The following is a 21,409-nucleotide window of genomic DNA, read 5'->3' as shown; positions in this document are numbered from 1 at the left end:
ACCTTGAGCAAGAAAAGCTAAGGGACAGCACCTAAGACTTGAGTTCAAGCCCCAGGAACAGAAATAAAATAAGTTAACTTGACATTAGGATTTAAAAATAGAAAAGAAAATCCCTAACATTATCATTAATCTTACATTTAAAGGTAGAAAGAAAAAAAACAAATGCCAAACAATCATCATAATCAAATACCCAAATATTCTGCCATGAAGAATTATTTTCAAAAATCAAACTCAAATTTTATTTAGAATGGCTTTAATTGCTTAAGCATAAATTATTTTAAAAGAAATGTATATGTCTGTAAGAACTTGCTGCTGTTGGGGTGTGTGTGTGTGTGTGTGTGTGTGTGTGTGTGTGTGTGTGTGTTGGTCCTTGTGAAGTTTGGAGAAAGAATGGAAAGGAAAGGAAGGGAGGGAGGGAGGGAGGGAGGGAGGGAGGGAGGGAGGGAAGGAGAGAAGGCAGGCAGGCAAGATCAACCATCAAACTGCCTGCCCAAGCTGCTGAACCAATTAATAGCTTTAAGCAAGTTAACTTTCTGTGCTTCAGCCCCCTCCTCTGCCATAAACGAAAAATAATGATCTACTTGATAAGATACGTGTGAAGATCAATGGCTCACATACAAAGCTAGAAGTTCCTCAGATACAGAAAAGCTTTAAGTAGAAGCTGTAACATGAGTCACAACCTAGGAAAAAATTTCTTCCCTGTTTAAGTTACTAAATTCAGCACTGCAGTGTGCATGTGTGTAAGTAGCTCAAGCCACACAGGCAGAGAGAACACGAAAGTCTACCTGGCGATCATGTTTTTCAATAGCCCTGATCCTGTCATAGATGTTAGTGATGATATTGAAAGACTCCTCTTTAAGACGATCCTCAAATTTCAACGGAAGCAAATCTTTGATGAACACAAAATCCACCTGGCAGGATGTAAGCATCTAAAAATGAAAAGCATACTTTATTGTAAATACATAGTCCAGTGACCTCGCTGCTCTTGAGCGTATGGCCTGGTATCTGACTAGAATCTGGTTGGGCTTTCCAGAATACCTCTCAGATGCCATGTACTTAGGAAATTTCAATTATTCTCTCTTGGTGTGGATCTAAGCTTTCAGAAAGAGGAACTTGCAAAATAAGGCATACTATGGCTTGGATAGGTTTCATTCCCTCCATAGCTGAACCCAGGTTTCATGCATGCTTGGCAAGCGCTCTACCGCTAAGCCACGTGTCCACCCCTTATGTTTGGTTTTCTCGGTTTTGTTTCTGTTTCTTTGCCAGTCTGGGAGCTTGGACTCAGGGCCTGAGCACTGTCCCCCTGGCTTCTTTTTGCTCAAGGCTAGCACTCTGCCACTTGAGCCACAGCACCACTTCCGGCTTTTTCTATATACATGTGGTGCTGAGGAATCAAACCCAGGGCTTCATGTATACGGGGCGAGCACTTCACCACTAGGCCATATACCTTGCCGCATTCTTTTCTTTTCTTTTTTCTTTTTTTTTTTTGTGTGTGTGTGGTGATATTGGAAATTGTGTTCAGGGCCTTCTATGTGCTAGCCAAAGCTTTCTACTGTTCGAGCCATACTTTTAATGTAACTTTTTAATTTTTGATATTTCATTATCATTTCAGCCTTTCAAGAAGTTTATAAATCTTAGCTGGCGGCTCTCACCTCAAATCCTAGCTACTCAGGAGACTGATATCTGATGAATGTGGTTCAAAGCCATCCCAGGGAGCACAGTCCATGAGTTTCTTATCCTCCAGTAACCAGCAAAAAGACAGAATGGCTTAAGTGGTAGAGCACCAACCTGAGTGAAAGAGGGAGAACTTGAGGCCGTTATTTCAGGTGCCAGTAACTACAGGAAGGGAGGAAGGAAAGAAGGGGTGGGGAGGGGACGGACCTTTGTAAAACTAGTGTAAATTTCCTTCCAGTGGGCAGCTACTTTGAAACTTTGTGGGGGTACTGTTTCTTTTTCTTTCTTTTTTTTAATATGATTGTCATTTTCTTTTTTTTTTCTTTCTTTCTTTAATTGATTGATTGATTTGTTTTTGCCAGTTCTGGGCCTTGAACTCAGAGCCTGAGCACTGTCCCTGGGTTCCTTTTTGCTCAAGGCTAGCACTCTGCCACTTGACCAAACCACCACTTCTGGCCCTTTCTATCTATGTGGTGCTGAGGAATGGAACCTAGGGCTTCATGTATACAAGTCAAGCACTCTTGCCACTAGGCTATATTCCCAGCCCCGGGATACTGTTTGTAATAATATTGTCCCACTGATTTAGCTTGTCATGATGGCTGTTAATGTGTAGCTATTGTTTCTGTTGTGTTTGCCTAATAGTTATTTCATTTTCAAAAGTTCTCAAATTTGTTCATTTGAATTATTCAGTAGTGAAAAGCTGTTTGTTTTTTTCTACCACATACTAATTAATTCCACTGGAGTATAGACTTGCTGATATATTTTCTAATGAGCTAAAACTTTGCAACCAGGGGATCCAGTGAGTCCTTTAAAGGTCACTTTTTGGCAGCTTGTTTTCCTCTCCTGCCTGACTTCCTGGTATCACAAGATACTTTGTTTAGCTGGGAATATGGCCTAGTGGCAAGAGTGCTTGCCTCCTACACATGAAGCTCTGGGTTTGATTCCCCAGCACCACATATATGGAAAACGGCCAGAAGGGGCGCTGTGGCTCAGGCGGCAGAGTGCTAGCCTTGAGCAGGAGGAAGCCAGGGATGGTGCTCAGGCCCTGAGTCCAAGGCCCAGGACTGGCCAAAAAAAAAAAAAGGGTACTTTGTTTATCTAGTACTTCTCTGTGCCTGCTAAGAGATCTATCATTTCTCCAAGGAGCCTTTGTTTCTTAGGGAAGAATGATGTTTAAAATCCAATATGTGATCTAGGTTCCAGTGACTTAGGCGATAGTCCTAGCTACTCAAGAGCCTGAGTAGCTGGAAGTTGGTGGTTCAAAGCCAGTGAGACCCCATCTTCAATGAAGAAGCAAACAGCTGGACTAGAGGTGTAGCTCAACAGTAGACCACTCACCATGAACAAGAAAGCCTAAGGAGAACATAGGACTCTTGATTTAAAGCCCCAGCATTGGCCTAAGAAACCAAAAACAAATAACAATAACAAAGTATGACTGGGTATTATGGCATCCACTTGGAATTCCAGCAGGAGAATGACAGGTTTGAAGCCAGAAGAGTAGATAGCATGAGTTTAGGACTAGCATGCTCTACATAGTCTCAAAACACAAACCAATGCCTGTGTTCAGTGTTACTGTGGTATGATTGCTTCTAGGCTCCTCAGTTCTCAGCTTGAATTTTATCTCCAGATTCAGAATTATGAGTAAACAAGGTGGCAGTTGTTTTAATCTCTTATTTCAAAAGAAACTTTAATATAACAATAGATGATACAGCATCTTAGCCCTTATTCTTACTGAGTCTTTGTTAAAGAGCTAGTTCACAGAAATGTGGTTTATTTTTGTTTGGTTTTTGTGGCCAATCCTGCGGCTTGAACTCAGGGCCTGAGCACTGTCCCTGGCATCTTTTTGTTCAACGCGAGCACTCTACCACTTGAGCCACAGCCCCACTTCCGGCTTTTTCTATATACATGTGGTGCTGAGGAATGGAACCCGGGGCTTCATGTATACGAGGCAAGCACTTTACCACTGGGGCCGTATTCCCAGCCCCTGTGGTTTATTTTTGTTGTGAAATTCTCCATTATAAAAGACAAAGGACAAACCAATGCATCAGTGATAGTTATAGGACATTATGTTGGGGCTGGCAATCTGGCTTAATAGTAGAGTGCATGCCTAGCATGCATGAAGCCCTGGGTTCGATTCCTCAGCAACACATACACAGAAAAAAGCCAGAAGTGGCGCTGTGGCTCAAGTGGCAGAGTGCTAGCCTTGAGCAAAAAGTAGCCAGGGACAGTGCTCAGGCCCTGAGTCCAAGGCCAAGGACTGGCCAAAAAAAAAAAAAAAAAAAAGAAAAAAAGAAAAGAAAAGAAACTGTGTGTGGGCTGGGAATATGGCCTAGTGACAAGAGAACTTGCCTTGTATACATGAAGCCCTGGGTTTGATTCCCCAGCATCACATATAGAAAACAGCCGGAAGTGATGCTGTGGCCCAAGTGGCAGAGTGCTAGCCTTGCGCAAAAGGAAGGCAGGGACAGTGCTCAGGCCCTGAGTCCATGGCCCAGAACTGGAAAGAAAAGAAAGAAAGAACGAATGAAAGAAAGAAAGAGAGAGAGAGACAGAAAGAAAGAGAAAGAAAGAAACTGTGTGCATGTAAGATTTCAAAGAGAAACCAATATTGTAAGAAGTTTATATAGGATAAATCTACACAAGCATATGTTGAAATCACTCTTCTACTTAATAAAACAAGTAAAATTATTGCTAAACAAAATTGTAAAGCCAGCTTACCCTTTCTAGCAACATGATAACTGATGAAAATGCAGAATTCATGAAATTGTAAATGTCAATTTGAAATAAGTACTTCAGAACCCGAAACCCTGTAACATCATCTGTTGATTAACCAAAAAAAGAAAAAAAAATAAGTTAAAGTTTGCTATGTAAATTTGAGTGCATTTCTTCCTTAAGTGGTGAATTGGAGAAGGAATACCCCATTATTACCTTTCTGGAGAATGTGGTTTTGCAAAGATAAAGCATTATCAAGGGAAGCCACCTGGCTGCTTTGGATAAAGTTTTCCACAGATGTATCTGTTTCCCCCTGCTCAGACACTTCAAGGTCTCCCAATGATGTTAGTTGTTCAGCATTTTTACAAGATGAGGTTTGGCCATGTGTTTTTTCAGGTATTCTCTCAGGTAAGTCTATTTCAGAGATAGTAAATAAATAAATATAAATAGATAGATAGATAGATAGATATGTCTTTGTGAAAATACTTGCTTTATATGGGCATCCCTTTATTTTTCTCAGAGGTCGTTCTTGAACTTTTGTCTTCCTCAGTGAGGAAGAATGCACAACAGCTTAAGGGTAGCCAGCATTTGTTTCTGTTGTGGTGCAATAAATTACCACAAGCTTGCTGGCATGGTTTGTAGAAATATATGTGTGTGTGTGTGTGTGTGTGTGTGTGTGTGTATGTATATATGTGTATATATATATATATATATATATATATATATATATTACAAGTGTGCACATAGAAATCCAAATGTACCGGACCACATTCCTACTGGAACTCTAAAGGAAAATATTTTGCCTATCCTTGCCTTTTCTAGAAGCCTCCTACATTTGTAGCCTACATCTCTTGAGCTCAGGATCCTTAAGCACATCTGCAAAGTCGCGCGTGTGTGTGTGTGTTTGTAATTTTATTGTTATTAACATTTTGTACAGAGGGGTTGCCATTTCATAAGTCAGGTAATTTCTTATTTGGGACAATGTCACCCCTTCTTTGGCTTTCCCCCAGTTACCTCTCCTATCATTACCCACAGGTTCCATAGGTCATTTTCCACACAGAGTATACAGAATCACACCATGCAAAGTCCAGACCCTGGCACCATGGAGGGACCTTTATTCAACCTACAACCTAGCCTCGCCTTTATTCCTTGGCCAAGAAAGAATTATAAAAGCTGTACAATTGCTGAGGAGGTAGCTTAGTGGTAGAGTGCTTGCGTAACATGCATGAAGCCCTGGGTTCAATTCCTCAGGACCACATAAACAGAAAGCGTAGCATGCATGAAGCCCTGGGTTCAATTCCTCAGTACCACATAAACAGAAAAAGCCAGAATTGACACTGTGGCTCAAGTGGTAGGGTGCTAGCCTTGAGCAAGATGGGGGAAAAAAAACTCCATTGTATTCAATTTTTCACTTTTTAATCTTAAAAACCATGATTTAAATAAAAATAATAAACTGGAGATGGTGGTGCACAACAGTAATCCCATCAATCCTGAGGATGAGGCAAGAGGGTTGTGTATTGAAAACCAGCCTAGGCTACATTACAGGACCCTGTCTCAAAAATAAGCTGAGTGCCAGTGGATTGTGCCTGCAATCCTAGCTATTCAAGAGGCTGAGATCCGAGGATCCCCATGCCCAGCCAGCTCAGGCAGGAAAGTTTGTATTAAGCAATCCTAGAACTTACAGCAGTTAATCTCCAGGTTCCAAAAGCTAGTCCCCTGTAGCATGCATGTCTGCCTCTTGCACTAGAGAATATAAAAACAATTATCACTCCAAAGTCTCACGGGATTGCTACAGAGGTAGAAGATTCACTCCACTACTGAAGAAACTTTATATGCTATTGGCACAGGAAGGCGCCTGTCTCTTTAGGATGTTTGAAACATCCTAAACATGGTAATGAAAAGGCGCCAATCAAGCGTCATGCATTTTCCTTTTTCTGTTGTCTTACAGGGTCACTAATTTCACATTCAAGCCTTGGCTTCCCTGTTCATGCCATGTCCATTTATTATATCATTATTTACTCTATCAAATCACACCATTGAGAAAGTACATTAAAAGAGACAGTGGGGGGGGGGCATGCCTCAGGTCATAGTGGCCAGCCAATGAGTGAAGAAAGCAAGCATCAGATACCCAATTGGAGTCCAGTATAGAACAAAAGGAAAGAAGGCTGGAAGTAAAGGAGGGAGGGAGAGAGGGAAAGAAAGAAAGAAAGATGGATGAGAGGAAGGAAGGAGGAGGGGAGGGGAAGGGAGGGGAAGGGAGGGAAGGGGAGAACCAGCTGAGCACCTGGGGCTTGTGCTTGTAATCTTAACTACTCAAGAGAAGGCTGATGGGCTGGGAATATGGCCTAGTGGTAGAGTGCTTGCCTCAAGAGAAGGCTGAGATCAAACCCAGCCTGGCAGGAAAGTCCATGAGATTCTTAACTCCACTGAACTACAAAAACAAAAAAGAAGCCAGAAGTAGAGCTGTGGCTCAACTGGTAGTGTGCTGGCCTTGAGCACAAAAGCTCAGGGACAGTGCACAGGGCCAGAGCAGAAAAAAAAAGAAAAGAAAAGAAAAAAAACCCAACCCTGGGCACTGGTGGCTCATAGCTGTAATCCTAGCTACTCGGAAGCTGAAATTTGAGGACTGGGTTTCAAAGCAGTTCAGGCAGGAAAGCCCATGAGACTTTTACCTCCATTTAACCACCAAAAACAGAAAAGCAGGGGTTGGGGATATGGCTTAGTGTCAAGAGTGCTTGCCTCGTACACATGAAGCCCTGGGTTCGATTCCCCAGCACAACATATATAGAAAATGGCCAGAAGTGGCGCTATGGCTCAAGTAGTAGAGTGCTAGACTTGAGAAAAGAAGCCAGGGACAGTGCTCAGGCCCTGAGTCCAAGCCTAGGACTGGCAAAAAAAAAAAAAAAAAGGCAACAACAAAGTGGTACTGTGGATCACAGTGGCAGAGTGCTGGCCTTGAGCTAAAAATCAAGCTCAGGGGCTGGGAATGTTGCTTAGCAGTCTACTGACTGGTCGCCCAGCATGCATGAAGCCCTCATTCCTCAGCACCACTTAAACGGAAAAAGCCAGTAGTGGTGCTGTGGCTCAAGAGGTAGAGTGCTAGCCTTGAGAAAAAAAAGAAGCCAGGAATAGTGCTCAGGCCCTGAGTTCAAGCCCTAGGACTGGGGGAAAAAAAAAAGAAAAAGCTCAGGGGCAGTGTTTAAGCCCTGAATTCAAACATCATAACTAACCCTATCCACTCACCCCCCCCCCAAAAAAAATGGTGTCTGTTCTGATTTAGAGGAATTCTGATCACTTACATTAACAGATGTCATATATTTTAGAGGACACCGTGTTAGTTACTAATTAACGAAACTGGGTTGTGTAAAACAATGACACAGAGTAAGTCCAAAATGTGTTCTTTCGGGCTGGGGATATAGCCTAGTGGCAAGAGTGCCTGCCTCAGATACACGAGGCCCTAGGTTCAATTCCCCAGCACCACATTTACAGAAAACGGCCAGAAGCGGCGCTGTGGCTCAAGTGGCAGAGTGCTAGCCTTGAGCGGGAAGAAGCCAGGGACAGTGCTCAGGCCCTGAGTCCAAGGCCCAGGACTGGCCAAAAAAAAAAAAAAAAAAATGTGTTCTTTCCAGCTAGTGCTCTACTTGCAGCATTTTACCTATTCACTGGAGATAAGAGTCTCTCAGATTTGTTTGCCAGGGCTGACTTGACTGGCTTCAAATTGCAATCCTCAGATCTCAGAGTCAGCTTGGTTTTGAATTGACTAATCAAACCAGATTTTGTTTTGTTTTGTTTCCAGACTGAATGTGAAAACCAAACATTCCTTTAGAATGTCAAAACTTTGGAACATGAGAATCTCCTTTCAACTAGCCTTTAATAATCTCTGCTGTTTGTTGTCATCCACCTTTCTCATTTGGAAAAGGATTGGAATCTAAATGTCCACATGCTGGAAGAGGGAGGATGTTGGTGAAATGCAGAGTTCACATTTGGGGGAATGGTAAGGTGTGATACGCAGTTCTGGCCAGTTCAGAAAATCAACTGGTTCTAATGGAAATGGGTTTCCTTCAGAGTTTGCACTGTTCTTGGCCTCTTATGACACATTTGCTGTCATTCTACAGCCCAATTGTTGCTGTATTATTAGTCAATATTTGCTAAATTTCACATCTATCCATCATAGACACCTCAGTATGGAGATGTGCAGAAGCCAAGTAAAAGTTCCACACAGTTTACAATCCTAGTGTTTTTCTCTTTTTATTTGGATGTGGATCAGAGCGGCTGTTTTTGTTTCATTTTGTTTTGTTTTTACTTATTTATTATTCGTTCTGGTCTGTTTCTTAGCTTCTTTACTCGGGATACTTGACCCTCCACTACTTAAGCCACAGCACCATATCTGGCTTTTTGATGGACCTCACTGACTTTAACCTGCTTGGACTGGCTTCGCCCAGCCTCCTGAGTGGCTAAGATTATGGGGTGAGCTTCCAATGCCTGGGTTGTTTGGGTTTTAGTTAAGACTTTTGCTTTGTAATCCAAGCTGTTTTACAACTCGTGATCCTCTTGCTTCCCAATTGCTGGCATTCCAGCTGTGCACCACTGTGCATGTCTGATCCACATGTGTTGAATCCAAAGTTGCTAAATTTTCTGGACATTTAGAAATAGAAGTGTCCTCTGATGTTCACTTTCTTCTACCGCCTTCTGGTAAAAATCTCAGAACTAAGAGACTTGAGGAAAGCTGAAAACCTTTTACCTTAGTCTTGCTTGAAATCCCTACTACCTTGTATACTTAAAAGCCTTGTTATTGTAGTGCTCCATATGAAAAGTAAAGCATAAATGCAAGCCTCAAATTAAAAATTTTCAGAGGCAATGTATGGCGATACATACCTACAATCCAGCATTGGAAGACTCAAGCGGGAATCATATCTCAACTTTGAGGCCAACTTGGACTACACAGCAAGACTCTCTCTCTCTCTCTCTCTGTCACACACACACACACACACACACACACACACACACACACACACACACAAAATCATGGTTAAAACTAACCTGGACCTGACCCTCATCTTCAATTAATCGCCAAAAAAGCCAGAAGTGGAGCTATAGCTCAGCGGTAGATTACCAAGCCTTAAATAAAAAAGCTAATCAAGTCCCAGTATGGGCTCACACAATAAAATTACAATTTATGTTCCAGAGCCAACTAGAAACTGATAGAACGATGGTTGTTATGGGCTAAGGAGAGTTTAGGAAATGTGGAATTTCTCAACTTTTCTCATGTGTTGAAAATGAACTATGTGGGTGGGAGGGGAAAACTGGGAGGGAAGGAAGGGGTGACAGTGCCGCAAAAGAAATGGAATCTTCATGGGACATATCACTTTAACTCCTATGTATGTCACCTTTAGAATAATAATTTTCAAATGTTTTCATTATGTCAACAAATAAATTCTAAATCTTTTCATACCAACCTGACCAACGGTGACTGCTTCTCAGTAGCATGGATTCTTCCGTGTCATCTGTGGCATGATTTTCAATTGAAGACTCTTGCATTCCATCATTTTCACCTTTATTATTTTCATCCAGTATCTGATTTGAATATGGCAATTCTGCTTCTCTGGAGTGTTCTGGAACCTCCAGGGGTTATCAAAATTATGTAAGATTTTCTTCAAATATAGTGTGTCATCAGAATCATCTGTTTCCTCTAAGACTCCTTCCTTGTGTATTTGATCTTCTGCTTCCATCACTTTGATTATGTTTATTTCCTGTTCTTTATCAGGCTCAGAATCACTGGCTGGAGGATGTTTGTGTTTATCTAGCCCACTATCACTGTTTTGTCCATCATCTGTTATCATTTTCTCTTCATCAGCATATACAAAGCCTAGCATGCCAAAACCAAAATCAAACCAACTTGACTTTTGAGTGGAGCTGTCGTTCATGATTGTGTCCTCTTTCCCTGTTGTTATTTCTGTCCATGGAACAGTGGCATCTTCCTCTGATGATTTAGCATCAGGAATATCTTGGAGTAGTGGATGGCTTTCTTTGGACAATAACTCAAGTTCTGTACTCTCCTCTCCAAAACCTAAATAACTTGTAAATCCACCACCAAACCAGCCAGTGGCTTGAGATTTGAGAGTGTGCTCTAGCTCTGCAGCTTGTTCTGAGTCTTCCTGTGTCATTGAAACGAGATGGGGTGGCTCTGAATCCAATTCAGATTCAGGTTCTGAGGCATGTTCTGTTTGGGACTCAGCATTGTGTGATTCCTCCAGATCGTTTCCATCTTCCACTGCTAATTTTCTACTTTGAAAAGAGTTTTCATGTACAGATTCAATAACTGGTTCAAAAGCCTTGTCTTCAATTTGTTCTTCTCCCAGTCCAAACTGTTCTCTTCCTTCAGGCAGGGTGGAGGAGGTCACGACACCTTCCACTTCTGCAATCTGGTCCTGCCCCCTTCCAGCTGCCACTTCTTCCCAATCTCTTGGCTCACTGGCACTTGGGATTTTTCCAGGAGCCTCTGATGCTACAAATTGGTCTGGAAGTACAGTACTTGCAGAAGTTTCATAAAATCCAGACTGTCTTAGGAAACCACTTGCAAATGTACTATATTTTTGGTCTCCATCTTCTTTATATGAATACATTTTTTCACCATTGCCGCTGTTTAACTCACTATCTTCACTTTCAAATATATAGCTCTCTCCATGAAGACAAAGAAAGTCAGATTCCTGAAAGAAAAAAAAAACATAAATGTACTCAACCATGGTTTCTCCCCAAACCATTCAAAGTGGATGACAATGATTTTCTTAAGATGACACAACCAGCACAGCCACAGAACAAAAGCTGAAACCAGATCGTCTCATCTTAAATACATTTACAACTGAAATACATATTACAAATACATATTAGAACCGAATTCTAGGAGTGAATGTAGAAACGTAATGATAAACATCCTTTTGTGTATGACTTATTATTACATAGCTCAGAATCAGAGAGTATCAATGCTTTGATCTTGTACATAAACGCTGATGGCCAGACATACGTGTTCATATAACCTTGCACTTCCTACGAGTATTCTGAGTGGACTCAAGGATTATGATCTGCATGTGGTCCTCCCATGGCTGTACTGGAAATTCAACCCCCAAAGCAACAGTGTTAGGAAGTGGGACCTAAAGAGAAATGCCAGGGGAATACCAGAAATACCAGAGGGAATGAATGCATCCTGCTATTATATAAGCAGGTTCATGATCATCAGTAATTCCTTTAGAAACATCACGGAGGACTTTCTATGGGTATTATTTTTTGCTTTTTTTAACTGTTAATTTTTTTTTTTAGCAATACTGAGCCTTGAACTCAGGTCTTTGTGCTTGCTAGGCAAGTGCTCCAAGATCTGAGCCATATGATATATATATATATATATATTTTTTTTTTTACATATATATATCATACACACACACACACACACACACACACACACACACACACACACACATATATATGTCTTTACATTTGGTTTGAGGGGCTGGGGATATGGCCTAGTGGCAAGAGTGCCTGCCTCATATACATGAGGCCCTGGGTTCGATTCCCCAGCACCACATATACAGAAAATGGCCAGAAGTGGCACTGTGGCTCAAGTGGCAGTGTGCTAGCCTTGAGCAAAAAGAAGCCAGGGACAGTGCTCAGGCCCAGAGTCTAAGCTCCAGGACTGGCAAAAAAAAAAAAAACAAAAAAAAAACCAAACATACATTTGGTTTGAAACCTCAGCATACTTTTTTTTCCTGCAGCTCTATGGAGGAATTAGCACAGAAAAAAAAAACTGCATGTAATTACTGTATCTAATTTAGTGATTCGAGGACAAATTTAGTGATTTGGGGACAAATTTAGTGAATTTTAATACTGATATTAAACATTACCTCATCCAGGCAAATAAATAACTTATTATGCCTAACATTTCCTGAGAGAGAATAATATCGAAGCTGTGGACTAAGGGATAAGAAAGGAGGGGGAGAGACAGGTGGGGGGCAGAGAAAGCCAGAGAAAAACGAGAGGGGGTAACAGTGTTGGACAAGAAATGTCCTCATTGCCTTTCTTGTATAACTGCAACCCCTTTCTACAACACGTTACAATAAAAGTTGAAAAATAAAAATAAATTTTAAAAAAGAAAGAACCAGGAGGCTGGGAATGTGGTTTAGCGGTAGAGTGCTTGCCTTGCATGCATGAAGCCCTGGGTTCGACTCCTCAGCACCACATACACAGAAAAAGCCAGAAGTGACGCTGTGGCTCAAGTGGCAGAGTGCTAGCCTTGAGCAAAAAGAAACCAGGGACAGTGCTCAGGCCCTGAGTCCAAGCCCCAGAACTGGAAAAAAAAAGAAAAGAAAGAAAGGAAGGAATCCAAGAATGGTAATGCATGCCTATAATTCCAGCACTTGGAAGATGGGGACACAAGAATCATGACTTCGAGGCCTGTGTCCTATATAGAGTGACTCTGTCTCCAAACAAAAGCAAAAAAAAACAAAAGGAGGCTGAGCTCTAAGGATCGCAGTTCAAAGCCAACCCTGGCAGAAAAGTACCCATGTGACTCTTATCTCCAATTAACCACTCAAACACTGAAAGTGGCACTGTGACTCAAAGCGGTAGTATGCTAGCCTTGAGCAAACAAGCTCAGGGGCAGCACCCAAGCCATGAGTGCAAGCCCCACAACCTGAAGAAGGGGAAAAAAAGCCTAGGGAAGTGAAGAATGCAGAGAAAGCGTTCTAACAGGAAGAAGAAAGAGAGTGCAAAGGCCAGTTTGTCTGGTGAAAAAGGGAGATGGTTCTGAGGCAGCGGCCGGGAGCGAAAGGAGAAGCACGAGCAGGGGAAGCTGATCCAGACCTGGGAGGCCAGAAGGATGAAGGGCATTGCACCAGGTCCAGGGGAAAAGCCAAGAAGGGATTTAATGGCCTGAATTTTTTTTGGTTTTGTTTTTCCAAGATCCACTGCTTTTGGAGAATGGCTTGAAAGATGGCAAATTTTAAGCAAGCAGAGCAGTTGGCAGTCTATTGCAGTATTATAATCAGTGGGACTCGGGCTACCATTCGAGAAGACAGTTTACCTACAGGTATATTATAGAGACAGAACTGAGAGGACCAGTTATTCTACAGGAAACAGACAGCTGGTAGTTGATCCCAAAGTGTGTGTTGGGAAGAGCCAGACAATAGATAATTGAACTTAACTAAATAAGCTCACTTCATGCTGAGGTCATTTGTGGTCAATTGGCTTAACGTGGAATCTGAATTCAACTGACTGATCACGTTTTTTTTTTTTTTTTTTTTTTTTTTTTTTTGCCAGTCCTGGGCCTTGGACTCAGGGCCTGAGCACTGGCCCTGGCTTCTTCCCGCTCAAGGCTAGCACTCTGCCACTTGAGCCACAGCGCCACTTCTGGCAGTTTTCTGTATATGTGGTGCTGGGGAATCGAACCTAGGGCCTCGTGTATCCGAGGCAGGCACTCTTGCCACTAGGCTATATCCCCAGCCCCTGATCACGTTTTTTTAGAGTTGTTATACAGCTGATATACAGAGGAGTTACAGTCACATAAGTCAGGTATTGAGTACATTTCTTTTTGGACAATGCCACCCTTTCCCTCACTCTCTCCCAGTTTTTCCCTCCCATCCTCACCCACAAGTTGAATAGCTCATTGTCAACAACGTGTCTAGTGAGTATCACTGCTGCATTTGTTGATTCTTTGTCCCATGATTTCTGTACCCTCCTCCCCTCCTCCAAAACAGATAAATGAACAATACCAAAAAAGAAAAGAAAGCAAAAGAACAAAACCTCTTGTTTCCATCTCTTAGAGTTCATTTTGATAAATATTATTTTGTATGATGAGATGCACATAGGTATTGCCCCTTTGTATTCCTCTCTCATTTGGTCTCACTGCGTGTGAATGCCTACAGTCCTGTATAATTTATCATATCTAGGTCTACCTTCTCAATATGAGAGAAAACATATGCCATTTGTCTCTCTGAGCTTGGCTCCATACAAGTGTATACATTAAAAAGTTACCTTTTTTTTCCAGTGGGACCAAAAGTTTCATTCAAGGGAGTTAAATAGCTCCCTGCTAGAGGAACTATTCCTCTAGCTCATAAGTCAGTTGTTTTTTAATTCCTGTTCTTATTATCAAGTTTAACATTATTAAGATTATGAAACTCCAGCCAGGGACTGGGATTATGGCCTAGTGGTAAAGTGCTCACCTCGTATACATGAAGCCTTGGGTTCGATTCCTCAGTACCACATACATAGAAAAAGCTGGAAGTGGTGCTGTGGCTCAAGTGGTACAGTGGTTGCCTTGAGCAAAAAGAAGCCAGGGACGTGCTCAGGCCCTGAGTTCAAGCCCCAGGACTGGCAAAAACAATAACAAAAAAACTCCAGCCAGACACTGGTCCTGGTTTCTCAAGAGGATGAAAGCTGAGAATCATAGCTCAAAGTCAATTGAGGCAGACCAATCGCTGAGACTTTTATTTCCAATTACACAGCAAAAAGCCAGAAGTGGAGGTATGGCTCAAGTGATAGAGCACTGACGTTGAGCAGAAAAAGCCAAGCAAAAGCACAAGAACCTGAATTCAAGCCCTATAAAGGATATATAAACATGAGATCTAGGGAGTGTTGTAGGAATAAGCTTCAACCCTAGTAGGACAATGGTGTTCGTAATTATACCTGACACTCACATAGTGCTTACTAAGTGCAACTCTATGTACTTTTTGTATACTCATGTTTTCCTCAGTAAATTTGAAGTGACACTATATTACAGCCATCATTTCCATTTTACAGATGGCAAAATTAAGGCACATAGTGCCACTTGTACAGTGAGTCGTTGAGTCAGGCTTGAACTCAGTCCATCCTAGTATCCATTCAACTGTCTGTTAATTGTTCAAAAAGTAAAATCCTTAACTGTAATCAGTTCCATCTTACCATCTTAGTCACATAAATTATTCCAAGAACAAGTCCTCCACTGTCCAAAAAGAAATGTACTCACCTGACTTACATAACTGTAACCCCTTTGTACATCACCTTTATAATAACAATTTAAAATTTTATAATTTTCATCTTTAAAACATTTCAAAAATGAAAAAAGTCCTCAGGCCAACTATTTTACACATCAATTGTACATGGTACACAATCAATGGACACTTAGTCAAGAAAGTTCCATTTAGTTCACAGCTGAGAATGAGTTGACTCACTTTAGCTGATATTTCAGCTTCTTCATGTATGAACACCTCTTGTTCCTGGACTGCATCTCTGGGGAAAAATCCAAAGTCTTTTCCTTTCTATCAAAACAAAGAAATGAGATTATCAAAGAAGACTGGTCAAACAACGATTACTAAGCTCAATTTATCCCTGTGATGATAACTTTCATCTATATCAAGTCACAAAACATTAATTGGCAATCAATTGCCATCTAAAGAAAGTGAGTCCAGTAACTTGTGGCTCATGCCTGTAATCCTAGCTACTGAGGAGGCTGAGATCTGAGGATCATAGTTTGAAGCCAGTCCATGCAGGAAAGTCCGTGAGACTTTCACCTCCTATAAAACTTCCCAGAAAAAGCTGAAGAGGTAGCTCAAGAGCTCAGAGACTCAGTGACCGTGCCTGGGCCTTGAGTTCTAGCCCCAAAAAGAAAGAAAAAAAAAGATAGAAAAGAAAAGCAGGAAAACAAAAGAACAAACATGGGTAGGAACATGCTTTTATTATTTAAAAAAAACAATAATTTAAGGGTACAATGAGCTAAACTATAAAATGACACAATTTTAAATTAAACTTTGGAATGTGGGCTGGGGATATGGCCTAGTGGCAAGAGTGCTCACCTCTTATACATGAGGTCCTGGGGTCAATTCCGCAGCACCACATATACATCAAATGGCCAGGAGTGGCGCTGCGGCTCAAGTGGCACAGTGCTAGCCTTGAGCAAAAAGAAGCCAGGGACAGCACTGACACCTGAGTCCAAGGCCCAGCACTCGCCAAAAAAACAAACAAACAGACAAAAAAAACCCTAAACGTCAGAATGTAAAGTATCACACACACACACACACACACACACACATACACACACACACACACACACACATCTTCTTTAATGATCTTCTTTGCCCATGTGTTCTTAAAATTTATACTAATAGACTTAAGATACCAAACAAGGAATGGGATGATAGCCTACATGGAGCTGTAATCTATGTGACATTTCCAAACTGTCACAATCAGGTAAGAGCTTTTAACACTAAAGACTCACAAATGAATTCATCAAGATTGCAAAGGTCCACAAGTCCTTAAGGGAAGATTCAGTGCTAGTCAATCTTCCTGAACCTAAGTTAGTAAAACTAATTATATTAACCCGGATCAAGAGCATGTAAGACATTCTTTGTTTTTCTTTGTGCCAGACCTAGGGCTTGAAATTACATTCTAGGTGCTGTCACTGAGCATTTTTGCCCAGGCTAGCCCTCTACCACTTGAGCCACAGCTCCACTTCTGGCTTTTTAGTCATTAATTGGAGATAAAAGTCTCATGGACTTTTTTGCCCAAGCTGGCTTCAAACTTCAATCCTCATATCTCAGCTTCCTGAGTAGTTAGGGTTACAATCATGAGCTACCAGTGCACAGCCATTCTAGTATTTTCTCTCTTAATAAACCAGGAAGAATGCTTTCTTTGCCTCTTAGGACACCTATTATGTTATTTCTTATACCTGCGTTATATTCTTCCAATGACTTCAATATATAGGCATTTGTAAGTCCTCATAAGTTGTAAGGAATGCTGGGCACTGCAAAACAGGGCAGGTCTGGCCAGGCAAAAGTTCAGCCACCAGCTTCAGATAGAATTTGCTTCTCCAAACAAGGATCAAAAATCCCAGAAGGGAGAAGTTGGTGTGTTTGCAATGTGGAGATGATGTTGGTCCTGCCTGTTCAGTTTGAGAGTAAATCACTTAATGTAGACTGTTATCATGAAGCATAATAATACAAGCAATGATATACGCCATTTTCAACTGAAAACATTAATCACAAGTTTCCTCTATTGTATAATCTGAAAGAGAATTCATTCTTCCAGGTATCTCGATAGACTAGGAATTTGGGCCAAGTAAAAGGGTCTCCCAATTGATAGTTGGTTTTCTATAAACAGTTTAAATACTTCACTTCTCTAGGCTACCAACTTTTCTGATGATCTTTTCAAAAACAATCCAGCCCTTAAAAAATATTAACTAAAACTTCCGAAGATATGGCTGGGTCCCACCACATAATCTATCTAAGTACCTCTAAAGTATCTCCAAATAAATAAAAAACTTAAGCTCAAAGAATCATAAATTCTCTGAGTACTGATGGATCTCTCTCTCTTTTTGTCTCTCTCTCACTCTCTCTCTCTCTCTCTCTCACACACACACATACACACAATCATAAATGCAAACCAGGTACCAGGTGCTCACACTTGTAATCCTACTCAGGACTCTGAGACTAGACGATTGAGGTTTGTAGCCAATCTGAGCAAAAGAGTTTAAACAGCCAAAAGTCAGACTACAGGTATGGCTCAAGCGGTAGAGCACCAGCCATGAGCTACATGCCCTGAGAGAGTTCTGGGCCCTGATTTCAAGCCCCACTTAAAAAAAAAAAGTATGTATGATGTGTAAAAAATAAGTTTAAGGTATTCCCTTTTTTCCTCTATCTCAAGGAAACTTTTCTCAAAGCTTTTTTCACAGGAATTTTGGAATCACTATTGTCTGTGTAAGGTCTCTTCGCTCTTGTACAGTCCTTTGAAATTCTTAGTTCTTTTAGAAAGGAAAAGCAGATATCCTTGGGCAAGTTGGTCATTTTTTTTCTACATCTAATTCTTACGACGAAATACTTACACTTCCTGCCCACAAATCTTCTCTCTCTCCCGAAAGTTTAATATAAACAGATATTTCTTCTCCCTCAGTGAAGTTCAGGTATCGACAATCAGGTCCTGTGAAATCTTTCATGGCTAAGACTCTGCTGAGTAAAACTATGTACATGTGTAAAGAAAAACATACATACTTCAAATTAAAATGTTATTGTTCCTCTTTTGAACTACTTTTTATTTAACGAGAATCGCCCAGGCTGGCCTTAAACTAGAGATTTCCCTGTCTCTGCCTCCCAAATTCTGGGATTATACACATGTACTACTCTGCCTGCCTCTTCTCCCATTTCCCTTCCTTTAATGCATCCTACATTTTGTTTTCCAGTGCTGGGCTTGAACTCCAGGCCTGAGCACTGTCAACTGAGTTTCTTTTGCTCTAGGCTAGCACTCTACCACTTGAGCCACAGTGGCTTTTCCTGTTGATGTGGTATGGAGCAATCAAACTCCGTAGGCCAGCACTCTACCACTAAGCCACACTCCCAGCCCCACACCCTACATATTTTGAAATGCCTATTTCTTGACGTTCTTTACATTCTCAAAAAGCTACATGAACTTCACGATGGGAACAGAATGAAGCGCAGAGCTCAGTATTCAAGAATATCCATAAACGATTTTAAAAGAACCTCCTTCTATTCCTTTACACAGATGGGGCAGGGGCAGGGGAGACTCTAAGTAAGCTAGTAAATCTGTCATCTCTGGAATATGTCACCCTCATTCTTCAATCTGTAGCCAAGGGAACTTTTTACTTTCTTGTACTGTTATGTTATGTATTGTTATTTCCAGACATTGCAATAATCTAAGGAAAAGAATCCATCTCCAGCCACAAATGAGCCTGTTAGCTTAGGTGAGAGAGTGGAGCCAGGTTTGTACTGAAGATTTGCAGAACAAAGTCCTGTCTGCTAAGCGTTTCCTCCTGCTTTCCTCAGCCTAGAAAGCCCCGTCTCTCTTCATGCCAAGCTCATGTCCTGTTTCCTCCTTGAGGCTTTCGTCATCCCAGCCTTCTCCCAATGTCCACTTGACCTGGGGCCCTTCATGTGCACCACTGTGCTCTGCTTCGTGGTGATCTGAGTTATCACCATTAAGTGCATCGGACACAGAACCCACCACTCCCCTAGACCAAGCACCTTCAGTAACCATGAATGAATCCCATCGACCATGCTAGGGTCCACCCTCCAATTCAAAAACTCAGATAATAATAATCATAGCGGTGCTCAAATGATACTACATGTGTAAAAGTAAAACGCTGTGATTGTTATGCAATGACAGTTAAAACATTATACAGTTACTAGACACTTGCATGTTCTCTTTTCGTGTCAGGCAGTAAGAATTCTAAAATATGAGATGAAGGAATTACTACTGTAAAATACCATCTCTGCATATTATACATATACAACAAATTAAGACAAATCTTCACTTGTAAGTATGTTAGTTGGAAATTGTGTATGTATCGACCATATTTCACATTTTTGTTTGAATGACACAAAATTAGAAATAATTCACATACTAGAATGTAACATATTTATAACTTTAATATATTGAGATGCAACTATTTTGTACAATAATTCCAGTACCAAAAAGCTAAATTCTCAAAGATTAAAATGGAAATCCATTTTTCTTCATGGTAAATCAAGTTTAATATTTCATGGCGTAAAATTATATCCACTTATTTTAGCATTTTCACATAGTTAAAGACACAGAAATGACTAAATAAACCATGATATTTTGAAATGAAGACACTAAATATACCATGATAATTTGAAATGAAGACTTTTTATAAACTCATGAGAATCACAAAGATCTAGGGAGAAAAGAAACTTTTCTTTGTTGTTTTAAAATTGCTTTTTGGGGCTGGGGATATGGCCTAGTGGCAAGAGAGCTTGCCTGGTATACATGAGGCCCTGGGTTCGATTCCCCAGCACCACATATACAGAAAACGGCCAGAAGTGGCATTGTGGCTCAAGTGGCAGAGTGCTAGCCTTGAGCAAAAGGAAGCCAGGGAGAGTGCTCAGGCCCTGAGTCCAAGGCCCAGGACTGGCCAAAAAAAAATAAAAAACTAAAAAAAAAAATAAAATTGCTTTCTTTTTGTTTTAGTGAATTTTAAGAAATTGATTTAAAGAAATCAGTTCCAGTTCTCTTTAAAAATGGGTGGGAGGAAGACTGATTCTTATGGTTTAGAGGGAACATAACCTCTGATATATTTCTATATTAACCTTGTCTTTGGTCCTTTTATACTTGTTTCAAACAGAATCACAAAATATTTTGTCACTAAAATCTTTTTTTTGTATCAATCTCTACTTCAGGATTCAAAGCTTTCTCAAAAGTGTTATTTTTAACACACCTATCTGCAATAACATTTGTATGAGATTTCAGAGCCTTCATTTAAAAGGAGAAGAAAAGTGGACTTACTTGCACATTCCAGGTCACCACATTTTTTAAGGTGTGACAGAAGTTTGGTGCCTTCCAGACACTTTGCCAGAGAAATAACCAGAAGAAGGATTCTGTGCAGCGAGGGCTCAGCCATGCTAAAATAAACCGGGAATCCCAAAGGACATCTACACCAGTGGTTCAGATTGTAGACATGCCAGCCACAGCACCAAACGTTCTTCACCAAATACCAGAGGAAAACGTCTGGCAGGTGTTTGGTTTTTTAAAATTCTCTTGATAGCTACATTCCTCTACTCATAAATAGGCTTAATGTGAGGAAGAAAACACTCTGTTCTCAAGCTGTAGAGTCCGGTATCAGGTAGTACACCAAGGGTTAATAATTAACAGGGATTTTTGTTGTTGTTGTTGGACTAAAGTCTTATATAAAGGTGGCCCCAGGAAGCAGACTGTTTAAAGGCCCAGGACAAGCCTCCCTGAAAAGGCAGTTCATCTCTTTCCCGACAAGAAGTACAAACCACGTATTTGCTACAAGCAAATGCCAGCTTCAACGGAGAAAGTGCATGGTTGTGCATAAAAAGGATGGCTCTAAATTTGGATTTCAACTTATCTCCAATTAGCCAGAAAAAAGCCAGAAGGGGTGTGGTAGTCAGCCAGCCTTAAGCAAAAAATGCAAAGTGAGAGTCCAAGGTCAGAGTTCAAGCCCCAGTACTGTGCATACACCCCCCCCCCAGACACACACATGCACATACACACACGCACACACACAAAC

General features: G+C 41.0%; 1 protein-coding gene across 1 annotated transcript; it reads right to left on the bottom strand.

Annotated features, from left to right (window-relative positions):
* Positions 1 to 4,222: 4,222 nt before the first annotated feature.
* LOC125363386 (melanoma inhibitory activity protein 2-like) lies at positions 4,223 to 20,959 on the bottom strand. Its single transcript, XM_048362567.1, is given in 7 exon segments — positions 4,223 to 4,493; positions 4,603 to 4,800; positions 9,843 to 9,989; positions 9,992 to 11,093; positions 15,582 to 15,668; positions 18,227 to 18,360; positions 20,662 to 20,959. Coding segments are annotated over 7 exon segments (1,911 nt in total). The 5' UTR covers positions 20,777 to 20,959; the 3' UTR covers positions 4,223 to 4,365.
* Positions 20,960 to 21,409: the final 450 nt, after the last annotated feature.

This window comes from Perognathus longimembris, chromosome 14 (assembly GCF_023159225.1).
Source record: "Perognathus longimembris pacificus isolate PPM17 chromosome 14, ASM2315922v1, whole genome shotgun sequence".
In the NCBI taxonomy this organism is placed as follows: domain Eukaryota; kingdom Metazoa; phylum Chordata; class Mammalia; order Rodentia; family Heteromyidae; genus Perognathus; species Perognathus longimembris.
The sequence above is the reverse complement of the archived record's forward strand: the minus strand, read 5'-3'. Positions and strand labels throughout refer to the sequence as shown.